General features: G+C 37.5%; 2 protein-coding genes across 3 annotated transcripts in view; one reads left to right on the top strand and one right to left on the bottom strand.

Annotated features, from left to right (window-relative positions):
* Positions 1-27,632, bottom strand: part of MARS2 (methionyl-tRNA synthetase 2, mitochondrial) — a 91,874-nt gene that overhangs the window by 6,828 nt on the left and 57,414 nt on the right. Inside the window, exons 3-5 of one of the 2 annotated variants that reach the window (XM_045806394.2) lie at positions 16,567-16,763; positions 16,181-16,273; positions 11,473-11,654 (exon numbers count right to left, since the gene is read on the bottom strand). The gene's annotated coding sequence lies outside the window, so the exon portion shown is untranslated. Of the gene's footprint in view, positions 1-3,777; positions 4,060-11,472; positions 11,655-16,180; positions 16,274-16,566; positions 16,764-27,632 lie in introns of those variants that run through there. The other variant, XM_045806397.2, reaches the window with a different exon arrangement.
* Positions 5,108-27,632, top strand: part of RFTN2 (raftlin family member 2) — a 66,583-nt gene continuing 44,058 nt past the window's right edge. Inside the window, exons 1-3 of the mRNA XM_045806398.2 lie at positions 5,108-5,820; positions 23,646-23,829; positions 25,392-25,506. Of these exons, the coding sequence (XP_045662354.1) occupies positions 5,682-5,820; positions 23,646-23,829; positions 25,392-25,506 (438 nt within the window). The 5' untranslated portion in view covers positions 5,108-5,681. The remainder of the gene's footprint in view (positions 5,821-23,645; positions 23,830-25,391; positions 25,507-27,632) is intronic.

Raw genomic sequence — 27,632 nt, 5'->3', positions numbered from 1 at the left:
ATATAGATGATCACTTGTCCCAGTTCCATTTCTCCACTGATCTGCCATACCTCTTCCATCATATATTATATTTCCACATATGCAGGCTTCTGTGTCTAGGTTCTTTATTCTATTGTATTGGTTAATTGGTCTATGCCCTGCTAAAAAATTTTAATTACTATAGCTTTATAATAAATCTTAATATATAGTCTTAAGATCTCCTTCTTACTCTTCCTCAGAAATAGCTTAGGGGCACCTGGGTGGCTTAGTTGGTTAAACATCTGACTCTGGATTTCAGCTCAGGTCAGATCTCAGTCAGGGTGATGAGACTGAGCCCCACATCTGGCTCTGCGCTGAGGTTCTCTCTCTCCCTCTCCCTGTGCTAAATAAATAAATAAATAAATAAATAAATAAATAAATAACTTTTTAAAAATTTTAAAAAAGAAGTATCTTAGACATTCTTGGTCTTTTATCTTCCACATAAATATTAAAATCTACTTGAGCGATTCCGTGCAAAAAACCTGTTGGAGCTAAGATCACCATAGCTCAACAACAGGTGTCAAGGGCTAGGTAGAGAGATAATTACAATAGTAAGTGTTCCTAAAAAGGACTATGTATATCTCTTCATTTACCTGCCTCTTCTTTAATGCTGTTCAATAAGGTTTTAAAATATTATACGTACAAGTCTGGCTTATATTCAGTAGATTTATTCCCAGAAACCACATAGTTAATTGATAATGTAAATGACGTCTTTTTCTGAAAACTATGGGGGTTTAATTGTTTGTTACTGGTATATGAAATTGATGAAACTGATGAAGGCTAAGCTGTTTTGTTTGAAGAAAAGTGGTATGGTGGATCCAGAGCCCTGCCTGCTTGGTCTCCCTTCATAATCAAAGCCCCCTCTCTTCACCAAAACTGACACCTCTTTGGAACCAGAGCGCTTTGCCATACATAGCTCAAAAACTTCTGATCTAGAAGAACAAATACTTAAGAATATTCAATAAGGGGCGCCTGAGTGGCTCAGTAAATTAAGCGTCTGCCTTGGGCTCAGGTCATGATCTCAGGGTCCTGGATCGAGCCCTGCATCAGGCTCGTCAGGCCTCCCCGCTCAGTGGGGAATCTGCTTCTCCCTCTCTCTCCACCCCTCCCCTGCTCATACTCTCTCTCTTTCTCTTAAATAAATAGATAAAATCTTTTTTAAAAAGAATATTCAATAAATTTTTAAAAGAATAGGGACACCTGGGTGGTTCAGTAGGCTAAGCATATGGTCTGCCTTCCGCTCAGATCATGATCTCAGGGTCCTGGGATTGAGCCCCGCATCAGGCTCTCCACTCAGCAGTGAGTCTGCTTCTCCCTCTCCCTCTGTGACTCTCTCACTTTCACCCTCTCTCAAATAAATTAAAAAAATAAATATTTTATTTATTTATTTGACAGGGTGTACAAGCAGGGGGAGCAGCAGGCAGAGGGAGAGGGAGAAGCAGGCTCCCTGCTGAGCAAGAAGCCCGATGCAGGACTCGTTCCCAGGACCTTGGGATCATGACCTGAGCCTAAGGCAGACACTCAACCAACTGAGCCACCGAGGCACCCCTAAAAAAATTTTTTTTAAAGAATAATAATACTGTGAACTGTGGGACATTGAAAGATTATACAGCCATTAAAAATTTTTAAATATGTAACATTGAGAAGTCAGACTACAGAACAAAATAAAAAGTCAAAATAAAATCTTAGGCTATGCAACTATTAAGTATGTACGAGTGTGGCATTTCTAATCATTAAAGAAATCCTTTAAAGAAGGGTTTATTCACTAAAGAAAATCATTAAAGAAAGCCTTTGTTAAATAAGTAGTGCTTTCAGTAGGTCATTAGTTACTTAGGAAATTTGACTGCATTATGAAACTAACAGTGCATTAGTTAAAACTCGATGTTGGCCTGCTAGCTTGTGAATTCTGGAGAACATAAACTGGCTTTTTCATCTTTGTGTCCACATGTGCCCTACATATATAGTTGGTGCTCCATAAAAACTAGTCGAATTATTGTTGAATTTACTTCTTTGGATCAGGGTGACATAAAGTTACTGTTATGCAAAAACTTTGTAGGGAATGGACTGGATGATATATAACTACATAACTATCTCTTAGAAGCTTTAAGACTTTAGTGAACTTAGGTGATCCAGACTTGAGTAGAACTGTAAGAGTAACTTGCTACCAGTTATGGAGAATGTTTTCATAAGGTTCATTCATTCATTCAAGGACTAAGTGAGCCCATAATAGAACACAGACAAGAATTGATAATATTTCTTCATCATATCCAGCCTCATAAGAGCCTGCACTTGGGGAAACCTTATTTGCAATACAGAACTGAAAGCTGTCCCTGAAATCTAGAATTGTCACCAAACATATATAATTCCATACAGAAAAAATGACCAATGTTGGCAAACATTTATTCCAAAAATTTACCCTAATTGCTACAAGTACTCAATATATGACGAGCCTTGGGAAGCATGATTGGTAAAAAATTACCTATGGAAACAAATGTGGTCATGACAGTTGGATATCAGGGTAGGAGAAACTGACTTCAATCCATATTTTACCCTTTATATTACAACTGCCAGATGCATCAGAGTTAAACAAGAAGTAAGGGTGGGATGAATAGGAGGAGCACAGACTTTAAGGACAGTGAAACTATTCTGTATGGTACTGTAATGGTGGATACATATATTTCTCATAACCCATAGAATGGACAACACCAAGAGTGAATCATGATGTAAACTATGGATTCTGGGTGATACTGATGTGCCAAAATTTTAATTTTGTTGGATTTTGGAGAGAAAAATGGAAGTGACGGTTCAATTATGAACTAAAGTATCTGTAGTTTCTTTTACTAAAGATTTAAAAAATATATTTAAGGACATAATGATGTACTATATTCATTCGTTAAGTCATCTGCTCTCAATTGGACTACTGCAATACTCTCCTGACTGGGTCTCCCTCCATTCTTGATCCATTAAAACCATTTTCCTCAAGGCAGCCATAGTGATTCATCAAAAATACAAAGTGATGTTACTTGCCTACTTCAAACTACTCCTTTGATTTTTCCACTTGATTATGTAATTCTCCCTTGTTGCCTACAAATAAAGTTCAAATTTCCTCTGTATGGTATATAAGACCCATTACAACTTAGCTCTTACCTCTCTCACAGCTTAGTCTTGTTTCAAATTTTATGTTCTAGCAATTTGCAACTGCTTCACGTTCTTTCAAGTTCATGCCATACTGTTCATGATTCTGTGACATTGCTCAAGTTTTTCCCTTTCCTTGGCACATGCTCCCAACTTTATCTGTCTAATGCATATTCATCCTTCAAAACAGCTCAAATGTCATCCTCCAAACTGAGTTAGAGGCCCCTTCTTGGGTTTCTGTAGCATCCTGTGCATACTTCTATCTCATCAGCTACCACATCGTATTGAAATTATATGTTTATAAGTCTGTCATCTCCATTAAACCATGAGTATTTTTAGGGCGGAAGCCATGGTTAGTCATCTCGTGTACCAGCCAGCATCTAGTTCAGTGCCTGGAATACAGCAGGCACTTAGTAAATACAACAAGTACTTAATAAGTCATCTTCCAGGTAACGCAACAGGGACTAGTGAACTTCATATATTCAATTCCTGACACCCAGGAGCTCACAGACCACCATACAAAAGAGGACATGAGAAATGACAGGCATGAAAGCACTTGAATAGTCAAATGAATCACACTGGGTGAGAGTCGCCTGTCTTTTTAGCCAAACTGAAATCACTTACCATCATCCATGCTCATCCATGAGAATGAAGGACCATGGAATTTTCTTCTGTTAAAATCACTTCTGAGAAGTATACTATTTAAAGACAAGTAGGCAGAAGGAAGAGACAAGAGATCATAATGATCTACGAACTAATCCATCTCCCCCACCCCCTGTTTTTTTTAAAGATTTATTATTTATTTGAGAAAGAGAGAGAGGCAGAGGGAGAGGGATAAGCAGGCTCCCTGGAGCCCGATGTGGGGCTCGATCCCAGGACCTTGGGATCATGACCTACACCAAAGGCACACACTTAACCAGCAGAGCCACCCAGGCACCCTTCCCACCCCCCTTTTGAGAGTTTTCATATGTACTCTTCAATGTAATTGAAAAATCTTTACAGGCTTATGTTCTCTAGACTCTGAAATGTGATTAGGTTTATTTTGTAAATAATGGGAGTGGTGGCAGAATCACTTCCTCCCTATTACTATTCTCAACACTGTTTTATAATGGAGGCACATTAACAAATTTATTTTGTGCTATTAGCCAAGTACAGTATTAAGATATGAGATAAGATTATCTCATTCAACCTATTTCATAACAAGCCAGTGAAGTAATTACTATTATTAACTCCATTTTGTAGGGGAGGAAATTGAAACTTGAAGAGGTCAAGTAACTTGCCCAAGATCACGTCTGTGGTAAGCATTAGAAACAGGATTTGAAGCCAGGCAGTCTGATTCCAGGACTCACAGTTTTGATGAGTGCACCATACTACTTGAGCTGTACGTGGTAAAACGCAGTAAACACTCATTACAACTGGTCCATTATAAATTGTTCTTGACTTCAGGTAAATGGCAATTTATAACACTGAATGAATTAAGTTGCCAGTTTTGTTGCCTTTTTTTTTTTTGTAATTAAGAATACTTTGGGACCTGTAAAAGTGTTAATAGTTACTCTCATAAGCTGCCTAATGGTAGAGTATTTTAAACTTAAGAATGTTGGGGAAACTAATTACCCACATAACCGTCCTCCTTTGCAATTAAATATTTTTATTAAAATATTGCAATATAATTTTTTTTATATTTGGCAGTTTTCATTAGTATATGATTTTTCCAGCGGAAAAGTCTTCCTGTGGAAAGAAATCCTCAAAAGTGCTTCCTAAAGACTGAAGGGTTTGTTTAAAAAACAAAACAAAACAAAACAAAAAAACTACCTTTCTCCTTTTAGACTCCAGAAACAGTTTCCTCCTAAAGCTGACTTCCTTTCTGGAAATGATTTTTTGTTTCCAACCATGTTGAGAATCCTTTTTTTTTTTTTTTTTTTTTTCATTCCTTCTCTCTCTCTTATTCTTTCTCTTTCTCCCTCCCTTCCTCCCTCCTTTTGCTTTTCTGGTAATAGCAGAGAGGAAGGAGGGGGTGGGCACAGGAAAGAGGGAAAAGAAAAAACAGAGAAAGAATTCCATGCCACTGTGCCTGAATATATCTTTTACTTGTAGATAATTCCATCCGAGTTGCACTTTTGCCTTTTATTTCCGTTTTTGGACACCTCTTTTATCATCCAGCCAACTGGGACAGACAAAGCACTGTTGGTGCCCTGAGCGACAGAACTCTGGTAGGGGGCTGGCTGTAAATTGACGTGGCATGGAAATTCTCCGCTAAGTTGTAGCAGCTTGCATGTTTCTCCTAAAACCAAGCCCAGCCTCCCAGAGCTGTAGCTTAATCATCATGGGTTCAACGACTTTACAGAAAAATGGATAGAAAAAGTCTTCAGCTCCTTTCTTTGGACTCATATGTTTTCTTTCTGACTATCTATGGTTTAGCTGAAAAAATCAAAGCAGTTAAGTCTGTAACTTTCTTTTTGCAGCTTAAACAACAGAATTTGCTGCTCTCCCTCCCCTATCCTGCAATTTAATTCCTTACAGATTTTGCCATGGGGTGCGGACTTAGAAAGCTAGAAGACCCTGATGATAGCAGCCCTGGAAAAATATTTTCTACCCTGAAGAGACCTCAAGTGGAAACAAAGACAGAATTTGCTTACGAATATGTATTGCTGGATTTTACTTTACAAGGTAATTTTTGCTTCTATTTTATTTGCTAAATGAAATCTTTCAAAGTGAAGGCACTAGTTTTTTTAAGTGTTGCTTTTGAATTTTTAAACTATTCTTCACAGATTGTATAACTCTAACAATAATCCTTTTTTCTTTATTATATTTTGAAGATTTTTGTTTTGTTTGCTTCATTTTTTTGTAATATGGCTCATTTGTACTTTATAAAATTAGAAAAATGCTTGGAATTATTTCTTTCATTTTTAAATCAAATGCGTATTTGTAGAAGGATAGATAAAAATGTTTGATTTCCCAGCCAAATAGCTATAGCCTCAATGACAGTTTGGGTATTGAAAAAGATCTGAAAGTCACAAGAAGGTAGCATGTTGGGAATATGATTTGTATCGTGTGAAAGAGTATTTGCTAAGATAATTCTGAGGTTTTCCACTACGTAAAATGTTGTGATTGTTCTAGTCATTTGATATTTTTGACCAAGCTAAACTTGAAGTTTGAAAATATAGTTAAAAAAAGAAGAAAAAAGATAGTCTTCTGTAAGACACTTCCTTTGCTTGGTGCCCCGTCCCTAACAGAGAAACTCCCTGTTCCAGAAAGTTGGAAACACAAATAAACAAGCCCAGATGGCAGCCCTGTGGAAGGAACAGAGGCAGCTCAAACTCACAAATACTTTGCCTCACTTCTTTTGGAAACTTTAGAGTATACAACTGCATGGATAAAACTGAGTTTTTAAAAAGCAGAACAATAGCTTTAATTATGGGGTACTGAAAATGAAATTTAGAATGTCTTGCTTGCTGTTAGAATTTCCAGATATCAGTATTTTAAGTTCTTATTACAAAGTTACACTTTTCATTCTAATAAGGTATACATTTTATCAGTTAATAGAAAGTTTACACTAAATAAATTATCATGATGGATATTAATTTCTTTTCAACTTAAACACAAATTCTCCATTTTTTTGGTTTGTTCTGTGAACAGTGCATCTTTGTGCTGGAAGCAGCAGCCCATTTTTCTTTGTCAAAAATTGAGCTAGCCAGCAAGCAAACTCTCTTCCAGAGACATAGAGAAAATCTGTACATATACTTTCAAAATATCCACATTTCTATTTTTATCTAAGGCTAAGGCTACCAAAGGAAAAAAATGTCAATATTCTTAATTTTATTTTTAATTATAAGTTTCAAGTGGATTAAGATAATAGTGATAATCAGAGAACTAACCAATCATGTGAATCTTTTCTATACTTTTTCAAAAAGCATCATTTGAGAAATATTTGTGATGTGGTGCTATGTTTGCTCCATTGATTGTTCTTATCAATTATTTTTAGGACAAGTTTTTGTAAATCCATAGGACACAAACACATACTTTCCTTAACCTTAAAACCTTGTCTACTCATAAACTCAAAGCCAGAGCCATCTTGCTCTGCACTTTAAGAACTGGGGCGCTACCCACCATAGGCTCACGGGGCTTACACACTGACAGTGTTTAAGGGCAAAAAAATTGACTTTTTTTCTGATTTATTGCCTTCTAACCATGTTAACAATCTCAAACAAATATGTATAAATGCAGTCATGCTTGAATCAGAAACACCTACAGCTTTCTTCAGAAGTCATTTTGGTTTTGTGATTATCAGAAGCACTTCTCTCTGTGAAGGGAGTATAATCGCTATCTCCACTCTAGGTGTTTGGAGGAGGTAACAGAGTGTCACACTACGAAGTGTAAGTATGGGCCCAGACTGAGCATGTCAGCACGGAAAGCAGGCACATATTTTAAAGTTGCATCTGGTTCCTATTTGGTTGAGGCGCCTCGTCTCCTGGTGCCCCTTTCTGTCCAATTCTTCCACATTTTTTTTGTTGGTTTTGTTTTTGCCTTTGCCTTTGCTTCAGAAGCCAAGACTCTGTATCCCCCCCAAGTGCACAAACCAACTGTCTTTATTCTGTTCTCTGACCTCTACCTGCCACTCCAGTGGACAGGGCAAAGAGTCAGGGGGTGGGGGAGTGAGCTGGAACTCGCCAGCCCTCTATTTAGCACTGGCAGTTCTGTCCTGGGATTGCTGTAAGTAGGGAAGAGTGGTGCCTCCTGCCTCTCTGCCTCTCGGTGGCCACTGTAAGCAACCTTTCCGGAACCAGACCGGTCTGGTGACAGCTGTGTATGCTCATGATCAGCCTGTCTCTTACCTTGTTTTCCTCCGGTTTTTCCAAACAGAGGACATGAGACAGAGAGTAAAGTCTCAGTGGGGCAAGAGGAGGAGGCCCTTTGAAATTCCCAGTGCCCCGCGTTAGGATGGCTAATTATCCTAAACAATTTATTTATTTTCCATTCAGTTCCATTCTCTATTTCTCTCCCTCTCTCTCCTACTCTCTCTCTTTCACTCTCTCTTTCTCTCTCTCTCTCTCTCTCTCTGCTTCCCCACGCTTTTTTTGGAAGGGTGGGCAGGGGGATTTTGAGCCATTATTTATGTCTCCATGGGAGAAATAATAGCATAGTCATTAAGCACATAATACTCTGGAAACAAAGTTCCTGGATTCTGAATCTAGGCTCTTTCACTCTCTAATGTGGCAGGTTTATAAATGTTGCTATATCTCAGTTTCCCCATCTGAAAAAGAAGGGTTCTGATAGTGCTTACATAATAGAGTTGTTTTGAGGATTAAAGAGGATAATACAAGATAATCCACTTAATAAAAGTTAACTATTATTATCCATCCTGGCTTTATGCCAGGTTTACCAACTGCACTAGTGAGATTTGGGTACAATTTTTGTGATAAATTTTCTGGATTATTGTATAGTAATCTATAAATGTGTATTTATGAGTGTGTGTGAGTGTATATATGAGCGTGTTACAGAATTTCTTAATGAATAATTAACTCTGCAAATGATCCAAAAGTGTTAGTTTCATCCTTAAAGCCCAGAAAAGAATCTGAATAACAATAGCCTTACGGATTTTTAAAGCACGTACAGCTTTAAGATTAAAAGAGTTTTTACAATACTAAAAACCCAACAGAAGGACAGATGGTAGCTTTGAATTTCTAGTAAAATTATGTAAAATACATTAAGTAAAATTTTGCTGGCCTCTACCTTGCTCTCATATTATTAAAACAAGAAACCCTCATCGTTTTTTACCACCACTGTTAACAGCAATCAATACATATGACATATGTATTCTATAGAAGATGCTGAAAAGTACTGGAAATACAAAGAGGAATAAGACAGTTTCTGCCCTCAAGTATTTTATATGCTAAATGGTCAAACTGGACAAGATCATGAACTCCTCAAGGTCAGGAACTCTATCTTAACCACCTTTGTATCCCCTGTGTCCAGCACAGTGCTTGGCACATGAACAATGGCCAATAAGTTTTGTTGAATTAATGAATAAAAAATTACAATACAAGATACAAGAGGTGTCAGAAAAAGGAAAAATCAATTTTGAATAGGATCAGTTGGAACTAGAACTAGGACTTTAACTGACCCTGAAGAACAAATAGGGCTTATTAGTTAGAAAAAGATTAAGAGGTTGAGGCATATTCAATGACTATTGACTAGAGCAGTAAGCTAACGGGGGGTTTGTTGGAGAAAGGGAGAAAATGAGTTTGGAAATAAATGGAGTATGAAATGCTGTGACCTGACTAAGGAAGGATTCCTTGATTCTACAGGAATTAAGTAGCTGTAAATGCTTTTGAATGAGTAGTCAATAGATATGGACAAGTATTTTTAGAAGATTAATGTGAAATTGAGTGGGTAGAGATGGAAGTAAGGACATTTATTTAGAAGACCTCTTGTACTGGTCAAGGCTACAAGTGGACAATTAGGACATGCATGTGGGGGACAGCAATAGGATGGAATGCAAGGGGCAAATATAACACACATTACGAAGAAGGAACTTACTATCTTGTAGCTGGCTGGATATGAAGAGACAGAAAGAATGAGGAATCCAGGATGACTTCCTGCTTCTGAGTAAGTGTGTAACTGAGCCTGAGTAACTGTGGAAATAATGATGCCTCTTACAGTAGGAAGGGCATCCCAAAGAGAGTCAGTGTGTGGTGAAAAAGCAGTTCCATCACAGGCATGTTGCATTTGAGGTGGCAGTGGACAGCCTACAGATACATAGGGACTACTTCTATAAGAGACTCTTACAGATACATACCTGGAGATGGTGATTTCCAGGAGGAATTGACATAGGTAAAGTCTTGAAGAGAGGGAATGTGGGAAGAGCATAAGCATCTTGGGCTGAGTTGTCAGGCATATTTAGCCATCTTGAGGACAATTCAACAAAAATGACAGAGAATGAAGACAGTTAGGACTATATAGCACCAGAGAACACAAGGAAAAGGAGGGCTTCAAAAAGCAGGAAGTGGTCAGTAATTTTAAATGGTAGAGAACTTTTAAGAATGAAGTTGCAGCACTGAAGAGAATTCATTAAAGAATCGACAAGTAGTGAATGAAGGATCAGAAATGAGGGAAGGAAGGGAAAGGGAGAAGGAAAAGAGAAAGGAAGGAAGAGAGAAAGGAAGGGTGGGTCCAACTAAATTTTCTGTATCTGTTTGAGTCTAATAAGTTCATGAGCATTTCCTCAAATAGTTAAAAGTGATTAAATTTACTCAGGCATCGGTGTAATCCCTGTCACAGTGCCTAGCTCAAATTCCTATCAGGTGATAAAACCTATACAGGGAGTTCCATTATGTTTGAAATGGTGAGATATTTGGTTTAGAAGAAGAATAAAACCTCACAAATCCAGACTTTTGTGGAAGAGAAAGATCCCAATCTGAATTGGGAGAGAAGAGAATCTCTGAAAATAGCATACAGTTGATCCACTTAAATACTGACATTGAGAGAAAATACATATATATTTATATTGACAATGTAATTTATATTTTCTATCCTACATATACTTCTTATACCTGGGTGGACATTTACTCATCCATTGAACTAATATTTATTGAGTGCCTACTGAGCTAAGAGCTAGGATACAAAGATAAATAAAGCCTAGTCCCTGCTCTTTATGAACCTGCACCCTAGTGAGCATCCTACTGAGGGACTCTTGAGTTACAATGTGTACATTATACACTATGATAACAGGCTATGCTGGAAGTGTGAGGGTTATAGAAGCAGAAAAAAGAGCACCTCTACCTGATTGGTGGGATCCAGGAAGATTCCTTAAAAGAAGAGTCACCTCAATCTGAGATGTAAAGAATGAGTGGAACTTTGACAAAGGTTTGTATCCAGAAGAGAGAAAATATAACTGCAAATTGATAAGGAAAAAACAAAAAACCCAACAGAAAAACGCACAAGGAATCTGGACAGGCACTTCACAAAATAGTCAATCCAAATGGTCAATGGACATATGAAACTGTGCTCAACCTTACTAGTAACCAGGAAAATGCATGTTAAAACCACAGTGCGATACCACTGTAAATCATCCAAAATGGCTAAAATTTTAAATGACTGCTAATACCACGTTAGTAAACTGGTACAACCATTTTGGGGCGGGGGGAATGCTTTAGCATCGTCTGGCTAGCTGAAGATATACCCACTGTAAATATGTGCACATGTGTACTGTGAAGCACATGCAAGAATGTTCAGAGAAGTGTTATTTATAATAACCCCAAAGTATGAACAACACAGAAATCCAAGACAAAAGATTAGAAAAACAAATTGTGGTATACTCACACAATGGAACAGTACGCTGAAAAAGTCAGCAAACTCTTTCTGTAAGGGGCCAGACAGTAAATATTTCAGTCTTTGCAAGCCATGTGGTCTCCATCACAATTACTCAGCTCCGCCATTGTAGTACCAACATACCATATGTTATGATGTAAGCCACGGGCAGTACTTTGCCAACCTTGACTGTACTGCAATGAAAATGAATAAATTTAAAATACACAAGCTACACAAGACAAACCTCACAGGCATAATGTTGAGAGAAAGAAACAGACACCAGGGGCACCTGGCTGGCTCAGTCAATAGAGTCTGCGACTCTTGATCTTGGGGTTGTGAGTTCAAGCCCCATGCTGGGTGTAGAGATTACTTAAAAAAAAAATAAAAATAAAAAAATCTTAAAAAAAAAAAAAGACAGACACAGAGAAGTGTATGCCCTATGATTCCATTTATATAAAACAAAAAATAGGCAAAACTGAACTATAGTGTTTAAGGCTGCATTCTTGGATAGTAGATTAAAAAGAAGAGAAAGGAAATGATAACCATAAATTTCAAGATAGTACAGAGAGGGAAAGGGGGATTGTGATTGGAAAAGGCAAAATGGGAAGCTTCTGGAGTGCCTGCCATGTTCTGATTTTTTAATGGATAGTGGTTACCCAAGTGCTGTCAGTGTTAAGGATGTTTTGTTTATTTTTTTATGTTAGTTACATTTCTACCCCTATCTAAAAAAATTTAAAAGATTTTAAAATAAGACGAAGTAAGAAGTATGGGTAAGGCAAACAAGGCAGAAAGACAAGACATACAGACACGGAAAATGAGAAAATTTCATGGTCTGTCCAGGAACCACAAATAAAACAGAATGGATGGAGAGCAGCAGAGGAAGGAGGCAGCAGTGAAACATAAGGCTGCAAGAGTCTGAAATGGTCATAACTCGATCTTTCATATATCTGCCTATAATAATGAACCATGTAGTTCAACAGAGTTTTAGCACATTTAAAACTACAGTTACTTTACTTCAGTTAAATATATTAATGTGTGACTACAAAAATGGCAGCTTTCATTGGAAACATAAAAGATTATGTAATTTGGATATTGTTCATATAGCAGTTCATACTGCTAAATAATTTTAAGCATTTTGATAAGTAGATATTCCTTTTAATATCCATACATTAAATTGCTTAACAATTTATTATAGTCCAAAAGCTTTAGCCTAGCTCATGTCTGAATTTTCACAAATTCTTAACATGACCAAAATCAAGGAAGTTTTACTTTCTTGTAGGTACTGAAGTGTATGGCTGTGGAGTCATCTTGCCTGGTTTAATCACAGTCTCACCACTTACTGGCAATTTGGGCAAGTTACCAAACCTCTCTTCCTGAGTTTCCTCATCTGAGAATAATGATAGTATCTACCTTATGGAGTTTTGTAAGGGTTAATTAAGATGAGGCATGTAAAGCATTTTGCATAGTGCCTGGCACAAAATAGGCACTTGGTATATGTTACTTATTATTTTTTACTATAATTGCTAAATATATATGGCAAATGAGTCTATTCCCTTTTGAAAATATGGTGAAATTTCTTGCCAGTGTTTGTACATTGTATATTTATCTGAGGAAACAATGTTTCATAAATATTTCAAAAACACATACCAATCTTCAGAAGTAAATTGGTGGAAGGAACATATATATATGTCTTGGACAGTTTTCATAGAGTTACTTCATCAGAGCAAAGCTTTTGGCATTGAGCAAGTTCTTGGCTTTATACCAGAAGGTGAATCTTTCTATTTCTAAAATTTGATCTTTGTCTATGAAGCTTTTAAGCAAATTAGCATTAAAAAGTCTATCGACATTTTATTTTAGAAACTATGAGGATAAACAATAGAATGTTGCTTGACCTTCAGTCTGTTTCAATTTTAATCATAAAAATCCACTTTGCATTCATACAGTTTTCAAAGCAATTACAAAATACTTTCTTTCATCAGTAATTCACAATAGTCGTGTAAAGTATAATAAAGCATTTATAAATCATGTAGCATCAATTTAACAGCACCATTTGTTCCTTCTCCCAAAGAGCTGAGAAAGGACTGATGGCGGCTGGGGAGCTAGGAGGAGGAAGACGGATGGCTTGCAGCTGCTGCTAACCGCCCGTGCTGTTCAAATTCTAGCCAAAACAACTACCACCTCCCCCTGAATTTCCTGGTTTCAAAAGTAATAGAGCCATGGGGCACCTGGCTGGCTCACTCAGAAGAGCATGTGACTCTTGATCTCAGGGTTATGAGTTCAAGTCCCATGTTGGGTGTAGAGATTACTTAAAATCTTTTTTAAAAAGTAATTTAAAAAATAACAACAACAAAAAAGTAATTGAGCCTCTGATATTACTGCCCCAGTATAAGGACACCAAATCAAAGGAAGACATCAAATCAGAGCCTTGGCCTCAAACACCGAGCCTGTTGTGGAGAAGTAATTACTCACTCTGGTCAGCACTAATGAAAATTCCTCACTCTGTGTGCTCAACTCTCCCCTTCCTCACATCTCTCAGCTGAATCAGGCTTCTAGTCTCTTTTCAGCACAGTTTAAAACATTAGTGAGAATCAAGGGAATTATATGAAGGGAAGTTCTCATAAAAATTCCTGGATTTACTTTTCCTCTTTTTGTTCCTGGGTTTACTTTTCTTGAATGACGCTGGCATGTTTAAAGCAAGTCCCAATGTCAGATAAGGACAATTTGTTAAAAGAGTGAACCCCAGTCCTTCTATCACCATCCTTCTCCTCTTCCCACTAATGAAGATTTGGATCACTTTTTCTGTGTCCTAGGATGCTGAACACAGTCTACTGTGATCTAGGTGGCCTGGCCTGGCCCTGAGCAGGCTCTGGTCAGCAGAGTCCCTGGTGTGATCTACAGTAGAAGTTGCAGACCAAGGAGATAATAGGCCGTATTCAGCCTTCAGACAGGTCTCACTTGGTGTGTACAGAATTAAAATATTTGAACTAACTGTCACTTTTTAAAACTGGCAAATATTACGTAAGAATCTGGATTTGGGGGTCTTCTTAAAAATAAGAAGATCCAATAACAACTGGGCCCACATGCTTATATGGCAGCCCTGAGCCAGAGCTCCTGCTCTCTTTGGACAAGGTTCTGAGTCTTTTCTAGGTCCCACAGCCTCCTCCAGAACAGGTCCTTTCTTCATTTTATCAGCCTGATGCCTTCAGGCACTTGAGCCTGGGACTCATGGCAGTGGGTCAGTGAGTTAGGAAGCCCTGATCTGGAGCATGAGCTCAGGGGCACCTAATCCACAGCGTGAGTTGGGACATGAGCTCTAGAGCATGCATGAGGGCCTCTGCTCTAGAATGTGAGTTAGGGACCTCTAGAATTCTGCAAGTTGGCAGCCAGGCCTTGTTTTTGGAACAAACCCAAATCTCTACAATGATCTTCTTTCTGGAGATTTTTTTAAATCAACGATGACTTATCTCTGAAGACAACTTCATCTGAAGCTCTCTTTCCTGAACTGGACCACCAACCGACAGGCACACCCCTGGTCTTTGAGTGTTTACTTTGTGCCAGGCACTAGGATCATGTTTTACTGTTGAGCAACTCTATGAAGTTACTACAATTATTTATCTTTGTCTCAGAGAGGCAACGTAGCTTGTTTCAGATCTAGTAAATGGCATAATCATGATTTGAACCCAGGTGATTTGCTTCAACAGCCTAATGCTCTTAGTAAAATACTGTATTGCGCCTCTTTCCAGAGGAGAGGACCTCATTTATCTAACAAAGCAGGCAACAGTTGTATAGAACACACTGCACGCCAGATACTTTCCAGGAAAAAATATTAATTTATTTAATCCTTCTGACAATCCTATAGGGTAAATCCTATTTTGTGGGGGAGGTGGGGGATAGATCCTATTCTTATTCTCAGTTTGCAGATAAGGAAACTGGGGAACATGAGACCAAAGTACCCTTCCAGGCTAGTCAGTGGCAGAGCTGGAATTTGCACCCAGGTTCTAGAGTCTGTTTTCTAAACTGATGCTCCATGAGTACCTTGGAGCTCTGTTAATTGAAATATGTTACACCTAATTTTTTTCATTTGTTGGTCCTTTAATAAGTATTTTTAAGCACTTAGCGTAATTGTCATGTCTATACTGAGTGCTATTTATCAAAAGACACAGACCTCCAGATAGAAGAACATACACAGTTGAGATGGTTGAATAATGAATGTAAGGCACTTAGCCCAAACATGATCTTTACATAAACTTATGTTAAGATGTATTTGTATAATTTTTCCTCTCTAACTTTTCTAGATTTCTCAGTTTGTAATTCCTCCCCAAAACCACTGTGTGTGTACATATGTGTGTGTGTTTAGAGCATTAACGTTTCTTTTGCTTTGAGACTCAAGACAATAACCCTACTTTAGTGAGAGTGCAAGAGGGTGTGGAGTCGACCTGGAAAGCTGGATTTATTCCATTGACATCACCACAGAACGAGGTGTTCCTTAGAAATACATTCTCCACCTGAACAGAAACCCCCTTAAGCACCAATGTTATTCTGTCATAGCTATCTTCTTGGTGATTGTTTTTAACATGTTACATAACTCTGCCTTTGAAAACCACATCCTGAAACAAGAGAATGGAGGGAATGAGTTCATTATCATTATCAATTTGGGACAATGAAGTGTAGAAAGCCTGTTAAGTGACCCCAAACTGTAAAGTTTTTATAGCTCTCTTACCTAGTTTCAGAAATCATTTTATCCCCTCTGATGTCATCGGTCTCCCTTGCTACTATCGTCGTGTCCCGGCTCCTCCTCAGCGGGTCTCTGAGCCTTCAACAAATCACTTGGTGTCAGACATGAGATGCTTTCAAGGTGGACACACAGGCAGAGAATTAAATAACATTAAGTCTCATAGACAGAAAGTTGTGCCCTTTTCAATTCTTTTTAGGCCTTCCAATCAGTTTGGAGTTAATATATCCTTAACACCTCTCTACTGGCTAATTTTCCTTTTCAACAAAGAGAGAACAGAGCTGTGGCTCAGAATCTTTGGTAGATAACAGTATCTGGCTAGAAACTAATAAGTGTTTTCATTGTATTCATTTGTATGACAGCTTTCTACTTACGGTGAATGGTTCTGCTTTTATGGTCAGATGAGAAATATAGATTCCTTTTGAAATAAATGGAAGTTTAAAATGAGAATTAAGAGGTGCGTGGGTCACTCAGTCAGTTGAGTATCCAACTCTTGATCTCAGCTCAGGTCTTAATCTCAGGGTCGTGTGTTCAGGCCCCGCATTGGGCTCCACACTAGGTGTGGAGCCACCTTAAAAAAGAAAAAAGGAAAGGAAATTAAAAGAGGAAATTTAAGACTATAGAAGTACAGGTGGTGCTCAGATATGATAAAAACTGTGAAAGTGTGTTCAATGACTTAAGTTTGGGATATACCACCCCGGTCTAATACACACCTGGTAGTGAGGGGAGCTGAGGGTGGCTCCACCCCTCTCATGAAAAAATGGATGATCTTTGTAAGAACTTTCTTTTGTAAGTTGTGGAGTTATTTGAGTACTAGATTTTGAAGGTTGCTGCAGTCTGCTTTCCAGTTAAATGAAACAAAAACCTCTCTCACCTCTAATCTTTTGCCATATTTCTTTGCAATACATATAAGCATGTCAGATCCCTATTATTCTTCCCTGCCACCTGCAGTTTGGGTGAATACTCCTTCACCGGTCTCCTCCACTGTTCAGCCAGTGTCACACCTGCCACTTCTGTGGGACAGCCCTTCACATATATTCAGATGGTATCCTGTTCCTCCCATATTTGACACATAGTTGCAGAACACCTGTAAGGGTCATCAGACCTCTCACTATCCTGAACACCTTTTTTTAACGTACTCCAGCTTGAACGTAATCCACTTATTAATTCAACAAATATTAACTGAGCATCAATGTGGTAGGCACTGTTCTAGGTATAAAGAAATAGTGGTGAACAAAATGTGAATATCCCCCTGCCTTCATAGAGCTTTCATTTTGGTGAGGGAGGCAGATATTAAATAAGATAATGGGGTGAGGGACGCCTGGGTTGCTCAGTCAGTTGGGCCTCCAACTCTTGATTTCAGTTCAGGTCATGATCTCATGGGCGGAGGTATCTAGTCCCAGTTTGGGCTCCATACTGAGGAGTCTGTTTGAAGATGCTCTCCCTCTGCCCGTCCCCCCACTCACATGGGCCTGTGCGCACAGGCACGCACTCCTTCTCACTCTCAAATAAATAAATAAATCTTTTTAAAAAGATAACTAGAGCACCTGGGTGGCTCAGTTGGTTAAGCGTCTGCTGGGTCAGGCTCTCTGGGATCAAGTCCTGTGTCAGGCTCTCTGCTCAGCAGGGAACCTGCTTTGCCCTCTCCCACTCCCCCGGCTTGTGTTCTCTCTCTCTCTCTCTCTGGGATCAAGTCCTGTGTCAGGCTCTCTGCTCAGCGGGGAACCTGCTTTGCCCTCTCCCACTCCCCCGGCTTGTGTTCTCTCTCTCTCTCTCTGTCAAATAAATAACTCAAATCTTAAAAAAAAAAAATTAAAAAAAAAGATAACTAGGTGAACACATTAGTACAATCTGATTATTATTTAGATGGTGATAAATGTGTAAGGAAGGAAAATAAACAGGAAGTATACCAATGTTGGTATACTTAGCACAGAATTCAGTGCTCAGCACAGAATTCAGTGAGCCACCTTCCTATGGAGGCAATTTTCTTTCAGATGACCATGGTCACATTAGATTAACTGCTAACTTATAATTAATCTGTGGTCAGCTAAAGTCTCTAGAGTTTCCTCCTTTCCCTGCCAAAAAACATGTATTAAATCAGATTTTTCTCATTCTGTGTTTTGGACTATGAAAAAAACTAAGAATTTATCCCTGTTCAAATTTTTTTTGGAACATTTATACTATCAAACCAAGAGTTCTTTAAATCCTTATTCTCTTAGCCAGTGTATTTGCAACCACTTCTTTGCTATGTAATTATCATTTTTCATTGACTCCAAACATTGTTGATTGTAAAACACACCACTATTTTATGTACCACTAAGAGAAAAAAAAATGTATGGATTAAACTATGACTTACTACTTTGTCACTTAGTAATTTAATTTTTACCAATGGTAAAAACTCTTTTAGACATTTTTAATTATTAATTATTCCTTCTAGCTCTCACTTACATACATAAGAAAAGGAAACTAAGTGCAATAAAGATATCCCTAAAACATCTTTACAATGAAGCCCCAATTCTTCTAAATCACTTTCAGACTCAGAGCCCGTGTGTCCCCTTTTTGTCACATAATTTTTTCTTCTGGGCTGTCAGGAGTACTGTAAATGCCACATTCCTTAAAAGAGTGCTGGTCTTTTCTCTGAAGTATGTGACACCCATTCTGCAAGTTTGAGACTGGGGCTTCCTTGATATTGCCAGAGGTTACCAATGGCAAGTTTCCAGGCAACAACCAGGAATCTAGGACTCATAGTTGTAGTTCGAGTGATCCTTAAATGGTTTGTCGACTGAAACCTCAAGCACTCTTTCTAGTTATGCCATATGGAAAAACAACCCAACTTCACACTTTATAGTGATACCCACTATAATTATCACTTGGCCAACAGTAGTGGTTAAAATGCCAGGAGAGATTTCCAAGCCAAGGCACATCCCTTATTTTTATATTGTATTTTATAATTTATGAAGACACTCTTTCATAAAAATGAAATACTCATCTCCCCTCATATATTTTTAAGTTATCAGCTATAATCTACATACTTTTGTGTTTTGCTTTTGTCAGGTAAATTGTATTTTCATAAACTTTAAAATTTCTTATACTTTCATGAATTTTTAAGTTTTCATTTTAGTCTACCTTGCTAAGGTCATCATGTAAAACCAACAGGAAAGTATCATAGTTTTTTATTTTTCTGTCATCATTTTGAGGAAGAAGTCATAGCACACCTTTTTAAACCAATAAACTAGTGCCATTTCCTTTAAAAAAAAATCTTTAACCTAAATGTAAGACCTAAAGCTATAAAACTCCTAGAAGAAAACATAGGGGAGAACCTTCATGACATTGCATTTAGGAAAGATTTTTCAGATATGATACCAAAAGCATAGGCAACAAAAGCAAAAATAGGTAATGGGACTATATCAAACTTAAAAACTTCTGTACATCAAAGGGCACAATCAACAGAGCGGGAAGTCAACCTATGAAATGGGAGTAAATATTATATCCAGAATATATAAAGAACTCCTAAACTTAACAACAAAAATAACCCAATTTAAAAATGGGCAAAGGGCTTGAATAGGCATTTCTCCAAAAATTATACACAAATGACCAATGAGCCTATGATGTTCAACATCACTAATCATTAGGGAAATGTAAATCAAAACCAGAATGAAATATCACCTCATAATTAGGATGGCTACCACTTAAAAAAAGGTACAAAAAAACAAGTGTTGGCAAGGATGTAGAGAAACTGGAACACTTGTACACTGTTGATGGGAATGTAAAATGATGCAGCTACTATAGAAAACAATATGGCCATTCCTCAAATAATTAAAAATAGAATTACCATATAACTCAGCAATCACACTTGTGGGCATATATCTGAAAGAACTGAAAGCAGGATCTCATACAGATATCAGCACATCCCCATTCATAGCAGCAGTATTCACAATAGCCAAGAAGTAGAATCAACTCAAATGTCCACTGATGGAGGAATGGACCAAAAAAATGTGGTATATACATACAATGGACTCTTATTCAGTCTTAAAAAGAAAGGAAATCCTGTCACATGCTACAACATGGATGAAACACGAGGACATTATATAAAGTGAAATAAGCCAGTCACAAAATGACAAAATAAGGTGACCTAAGAGCAACACAGGTTTGAACTACATAGGTCCACTTACAGGCAGATTTTTTTTTATATAAATACAGTACAGTACTATAAATGTATTTCTCTTCCTTATGATACAGATTATAAGCAGAGACCATATAATCTTTAATGGTGAAGGTGGTATGGAACTAAAATAATCAAATAATATTAATTACTAACTGCTGAGCATCTGCTAAAACTATAAAATAATTGACATATTTTCAAATATTCTATATTTACTAACAACTTAAGTGCCTTTTGAACTCCTTGAGTACCTTTCCTACATCGGCCGCTGCAGCACTCCACTCTCTGGGATGGCGGCAAGACCACAGAGAACAAGCAGAGCGCTGGCTGCCTAAATCGCTCTGTACGCTAACCTGGAGCTTCAGGAAAGGGGACTTCTCCCAAACCTCAGTTCTTGTTTCTGGGGTTTCCTTCCAAGCAGTGGTGCCAGAGTAGACTAGGTGAGACCACATGGGACCAAACAGTGACCCCAAGCGCAGCAGCAAGGGAAGCAAGACCAGCAGGATCGAGAAGCTCTCCAAGCCTACAGTCTTATTCTTTGTATGTGATATGGTCCTCTCCCAAATTTCTCCAGCTTTCACTCCAGGATGGAGCTAATTTTACCCAATACAGCTCCATCTCTCATTCCTTTTTACCTCCTTTTCTATGTGGTTTTCTCATTGCAATATTCTTAATGTAAGGAACATAAAATGGGGCCTGAAGCTAGAGCCTTCTGAAGTGAATATGACGTTTAACTACACCTGGTTGGATTCTCACCAGGTTCTTGACACCTTCACTTTTATAATCAAAAGAGTAACAATTCCACAACACTGCCTGTTTGTTCTTTCTCTGCTGTGTCTCTCTCTGACAAGCCCTAGAGAACCTGTACATTTGTTCCTGAATTTACTAGCTAACTGTTTTGGTTTCCATTAGCTAACCTTGATGGCTTTCCCACCTTTATGCAGTAATTTCACCTCACAGTTCCCCTTATGAACAGTATTTCAAACTTAACATAATAACCTAAGGAAAATGCTGGGCATAGAAAGAGAAAGAAGGTAGTTTCCTTATCCTGAAGGAATTCTCTAATAGCAGAGACAGACATATAAACAAGTAACTCTAATAAAGTCTGAAAGGGAACTAGCAGAACGCACAGCACAGGGGAAGAAGTGAGTAAGCAGGCGCAGGGAGCAGGAAAGGAAATCAAGGCCTGATGGCATGAAATAGCGTGCGAGGTTCAGGAAGTGCAGTAGCACAGGCCTGCCAGAGCAAGACCCACGAGAAAACCGACGACAAGAGTAAGGTGAATGAGAAGAAAGAGCCCAGACTATGAAGATTCTTTGGTATCACGCTAAAGCATTTCCACTTTCTACAATATGCCACAAGATCCATTAAAAGACAGCATTTTTAAAAAAAAATTTGTGGCATTAGTATATAATTCTAAAAACCAGTTAAGTTATATTTCATTCCTTAACAGTTTGTTCTGTTTTATAGTTTTTCCTTTTCTTTGTTTGGAAAGCAGGGTTGGTAGTTAAAATACTTAAAAAGTAAAACCAAAGGAATCACGGAGTGATTGCCCTACAACCACGCAGGACAGGGCCGTTTTCCCATGAAACCCAGCTATTTCTTCAAAGTCCAAGATGATTCTCTTTGTTTTTGTTCCTAAACATAATGATAAAGAAAATATATGGTAAATAGATTAGTGTAAATCCAAAAGAGGATCAGAATTTGAGGAAATGGATTTGTCTTGGTGTATATAACTTTCCCACTGAGTGTTTTATTTTCTTTGGAGAAGTTGGCGTGAATACCCAGTGTCGGTGGATTTCTGTTCCATTACGTGGATATTAGTGTAAGAGGAGGTGGGGATTTCCTCTGACCCTTCTTCTTTGTCTGCTTCTTAACCTCCTTCCTGTGTTCAGGCAATTAGCAGCAGTGTTTTGCTGGACACCACTGACCAAACTGACAGAAGGCCAACAGCCAGCATGGCCCCTACCTGGAATTAATTTCATGTTTTGTTACTCAAGATAATCAAATTGCAGGTTGTTTCAAGGTATTAATTCTTGATTGTCTTCTAGAAAACAAGGAATATTGTTACAGAAAAGTTGTTTTTTTAAATTAATTCTGCTTGAACATAAAGAACATTTTCCCAAATAACACACCCTTTTCCTTTTTACTAAAAACCGTACACTTTGTACTGCTCTATAGTTTCTACAGATTTGCCCTCCTTCAAAGGGGTAATTCAACTGCCTATCAATTTTGCATTTCAAGTTCCTCTACATTTAGGAATTTTACTTATTAAAAAAGAACTTCTGGGGCACCTGGGTAGCTCAATCAGCTAAGCATCTGACTCTTGATTTCAGCTGAGGTCATGATCTCAGGGTAGTGTGATGGAGCCCCATGTCAGGCTCTGTGCTGGGCGCGGAGCCTGCTGGAGATTCTCTCTCACCTTCTGCCCCTCCCCCCATTCTTTTTCTCTCTGTCCTTCGTTCTAAAAAAAAAAAAAAAAAGACCTTCTGGATACCTTTACTTTTTCAATTCCTTTCCTCAAGCATTTCTATAAGTATTGAAATTAGTATTATGCTAAGTGAACAAAGTCAGTCAGAGAAAGACAAATATCATCTGATTTCATTCATGTGGAATTTAAGAAACAAAACAGATGAACATAGGAGAAGGGAAGGAAAAATAAAAACAGAGAGGAAGGCAAACCATAAGAGACTTTATAGTTAAGAGAACAAACTGAGGCTTGCTGGAGGGGAGGAAGGTGGGGGAGTGCGCTAAGTGGGTGATGGGCATTAAGGAGAGCACTTGTTGGGATGAGCACTGGGTGTTAAACGTAAGTGATAGAAAGAAGAAAGCACTTGACAATTTCTGCTTAACAAATAACATTACACCCACTTGTAATTTTTAGATTTGTATGATTTTATATTAAAAAATTATGCATCTTATCCTGTTCAGAATTGTAAAAACAACTAGCTCTTCAACTTAATATTGTTTCTCTTATGTGTGTCTTCAGTATCTATTAATGGAATACAGTCACTCAAATGAAATCTTAAAAAATAAAGCTGTCTTAATTGAAAAATGTATATAAGGCATTTCTACTTTAAAACATACTGGTAATATTACACATCTACGAGTTTACAAGGTTACTTTTGCTTTTTCCTGAAATTAATTTAGTTATAATATATGTTAGTGTAACTTTATTTGAGATTAAATCATATAAATACGCTTCCCATTCATCAGTATAATCACACATAGAAATGTTTTATAAAATAACATTTTATAAATGCAAATTTCTCATTGCATTTGCTATTTCAGCTTCGCCAAACCCAGAAGTCATCAAGATAAATTCAATTCCAGATATAGTAACAAAAGTGGAAGACTACTATCTTAAAGGATATATTGTTGGGGCTATTCATCCTGTTATACAACCTGTGGGGCAGCGGAAACACCTACCTGCCAGTTACCTGTACAGAGTAGTGCTATTGCGCTTAAAATTAAGGTAAGCCTGGTTCTCAAGGAAACAGACTAGGAAGCTGTTGAGACAGTTTTCTTTGGCTAAAAGAAAAGAAAATTTGAATGTAGTGATGGGGAATAAAGGGTAATTAGGGGGTTTGCTTTAGAGCACAATCTCCAGTAGCTGAACCTGAATTGAGAGAAAGAAACTTAGACCCCCTTTCTTTTAAAGCTCCTCATTGATTTTAGCCCCTTGCAAACAAATGGGTCCTAGGTGAGGATGTCGGTGAAGAAAGGAAAAGGAAAATAGACTCAAGAAGTACCTAGAAGCTTTAGCAGATGAGGGAGTAGCCGTCAGCTACAGGTCCTGTCACTGAGCTAAAAGAGCTAACTGGACCAACAAAGTCCACTTTCACTGAGTGTTTTTGTTTTTTTTAAACTGTCCTGTGTTATTTTATTTATAGTGACAACAGAAACTATCTCTCCCTTCTAAAACTTTTACAGCAGAAAGACCTAACTGCCAAGTTCTCACAAATCGGGTAGATTTCTTATCAGCTTTTTCCAAAAATATAAGATGTAAAAACCATCCATTTTAGTTTATTTTTTTCACTTTTTTTTAGTAGCTGCTTTCCCAAACAATACTACAACCATTTTGCCAGCCTAGCTTGTAAGTTTGATAGTTTTCAAAATACAGTTGCCCTTTTCAATGAAGAATGAAAATAACCAAACCAATGTCTTTAACACATCAATTTTTTTTACGCAACTCTTGAACTATATCAAACCATCTCAAAGACCAGGGTAAAAACTGTTTTCTCTTTTTAGTGATGGACTAATATTTGATCACTTTAACTAGAAAAGGGCTAAGCAAGGAAAGAAAAATGAAATAAGAAGAGAGTAAACAAGAAAACTGAAAAACAACAAAACAAAAAATAAGGACTTTTAAAAATTCCAGTTGTGCTTTTAAGGGACACTGCCTTGCTAGTGAGTAATTGCCAATTTACAGGTGTCTGAGAGGGTTTGTATGGGCCCCAGCTTTCACCATGAGATGGAACCTCATCCAGTATTCCAAGAGTTACTAAATAAACACGCCATTTTATCTCATGGTAGCAACACTTATATCCTAATTACAAATCTTGTAAACCATGTATAAATTATTTTTCCTCCTTTAGCATAAAGTCCAGTGGACTTAGCAGTGCTCTGACAAAGCTAAGAATAAGCAAGAGGTAAAGATCAGGAAAGAAAAATAGGAAAAAGACAGGATGATATTTATTTGCATTTAAATAGGACCTTTACTTGTGCTTTTGTACAAAAATGAGGTGTAACAGTGATCTAGAATCATTTCTCACAGCTTTTATTAAAATGACTGATCAATTTTTTTCTTCCATATTAAATTAGAAATTAAATTAATAGAGGTTTAAACTAAAAAAAATTAAATTAATAGAAGTTACTCTGTTCTTCTGGTATTTTTACCTAACAGGACAACCATTAGGCTTGAAAAAAAAAGATTGTCTTGAACTTATTTATGAGTTGCTCCCTCGTTTTTACATGAGCATATTAGCTGAAAATGATCAATTGACTCCCAACCATGAATATTATTCTCTGTTACAGCCCGAAGCATTCGGCAGTAGCCAGTGGACAAAGACGCCCAAGGCTTGTGATTGAGGAATGTCCTTTAACTTATGAGACACAAACAAATGACATAGCAAAAGAACTGATAGAAAAGGTACTAAATGTATACATTTTTTCATGTGATATCAAGAAATATTTGGTATTTCTTCATCAATTTCCTTTCTCACTTTAAAAAGAATAGGGAAATGGTGAGTGCCTTCTTCTACCAAAGGTTAAAACATACTGAAGCACACTTACCAAATTGTAGAGTTAGAAACAGAAATACAGGGGCGCCTGCGTGGCGCAGTCCTTAGGCGTCTGCCTTCAGCTCAGGGCGTGATCCTGGCGTTATGGGATCGAGCCCCACACCAGGCTCCTCTGCTGGGAGCCTGCTTCTTCCTCTCCCACTCCCCCTGCTTGTGTTCCCTCTCTCGCTGGCTGTCTGTCTCTGTCAAATAAATGGATAAATCTTTAAAAAAAAAAAGAAAGAAACAGAAATACAGGCCAGTGAAACAGAATGGAAATGCCAGAAATAAATTTACACACATCTAAGAAGTTTGGTAACAAACCTAATGAAATAAAATGGGGGAACAACCATCACTTCGTAAGTGCTGCTGGGAAAATGAACAATTGTTCTATAGAAAATAGACTCCACACATTTCAAATGAGATAAAAGGGTAATTTTTTTTTTACCTATAAAAAGTCCAGAAGAAAATTAAAGAGTATAGTGAGTAGACATACTCAATTATGAATAGGTTGAGGAGTTTGAATATATAAATATAACTTATATACTAGGAAAATTAAGCTTTAAAAAAAGAATGGCAGGGAAGAATCCCCAACAAATGTGTCCTATGGGAGCTTCATTTAGAATATATAGGAAATGAATACAAATGCGTGAAAGTAATGTCCAGTCCAGAATCCAGGGACAGCAAAATACAAAAGGAAACTCAAACAATAGACACTTGGAAAAAGGTTCAACCTAACTAATAATTTTTTAAATAAAATAGAATTAATACCTTACCAATAATAACTGAGAAATTAAATTGCAGATATTAAATCCAGTGTTGGAAGAGCTTTAAGAAAACATTCATATATTGCAATTGGCATCGTAATGAATTAGTAATGTTTCTGAATATCAGTCTGGTCATAAAAATCATAAATCCCATTTTAATTCTTCTATTAGAATCTATTCCAAGAAACTAACTGAAAAGGGAGAAACTTGGGGTGCCTGGGTGGCTCAGTCATTTAAGCATCCAACTCTTGATTTTAGCTCAGGTCATGATCTCAGGGTCTTGGGATGGAGCCCCAGGTGGGGCTTCGTGCTCAGCGGGGAGTCTGCTTCTCTCCTTCTTCCTCTGACTCCTCCACCCCCACCTCCCCCACCCCCCCCCCACCATGTGCCTGCACGCTCTCTCTCTCTTAAATAAATAAATAAATCTTTTTATAAAAGAAAGAAAAGGGAAAAAGTCATTTTTATACAAAGGTAGTTTAATAAACAGTGAATAAGGGGCCAGATTCTCAATAATTGGAAAACTGAGGAAGCAGCAATGGTGCATCCATACAATGTAACAGTTTATGGGGACTGAACATAATAACAACTATATTGACTGTTGAGCTAGAAAAGTCTATACAATATAACTTAATTGAAACTTAAATGAAAAATTGAACACTACATATACCTATTGATTAAAACCAAGAAAAACTGTACACTCACAAGTATTCTAAATTGACAGGATTTTAAGTGAAATTTGTTCTTAGCTGCATTGACATATTTGTAAGGTTTTAGGTTTTATTTAAACGAATACAGCCAAAAATCTAAGGCATTTCAAGTAAGAAGCTGTAAAATTTGTTCACTGTTTCTATTATTGTTGCCAATCTTTAAATGGCCATGTCTGTCCATAATTTTGTGTATAGCCAGTTATAGCTACTAATGACATTTCCCTTTTAGGTATAAAGTCACCATTCAATAAGGTTTTCAGGAACAGTCCTTGAGACTAGATCTTTATAAACAAGCTACACATACTGTTTACTACTACTATTCTTAGAAATTTCAACTTGTTTTTCTGGGAATAAATCCACTCCAAAAAAATTTCTTTTGAAACAAAAATGTAACTACTAATTTAGTCTTAACAGATCACCATCAGAGCCCTTGTTTTGCATTTAACTTCCTGGACACAGTTAAAGATCTATTTAAACAGGAAAGTACTGTTATTTCAGCAGAGTAATGGGGTTATTTCATGA

This window comes from Ursus americanus, chromosome 1, assembly GCF_024610735.1.
Source record: "Ursus americanus isolate L20-20 chromosome 1, mUrsAme1.1.p, whole genome shotgun sequence".
In the NCBI taxonomy this organism is placed as follows: domain Eukaryota; kingdom Metazoa; phylum Chordata; class Mammalia; order Carnivora; family Ursidae; genus Ursus; species Ursus americanus.
The sequence above is the reverse complement of the archived record's forward strand: the minus strand, read 5'-3'. Positions and strand labels throughout refer to the sequence as shown.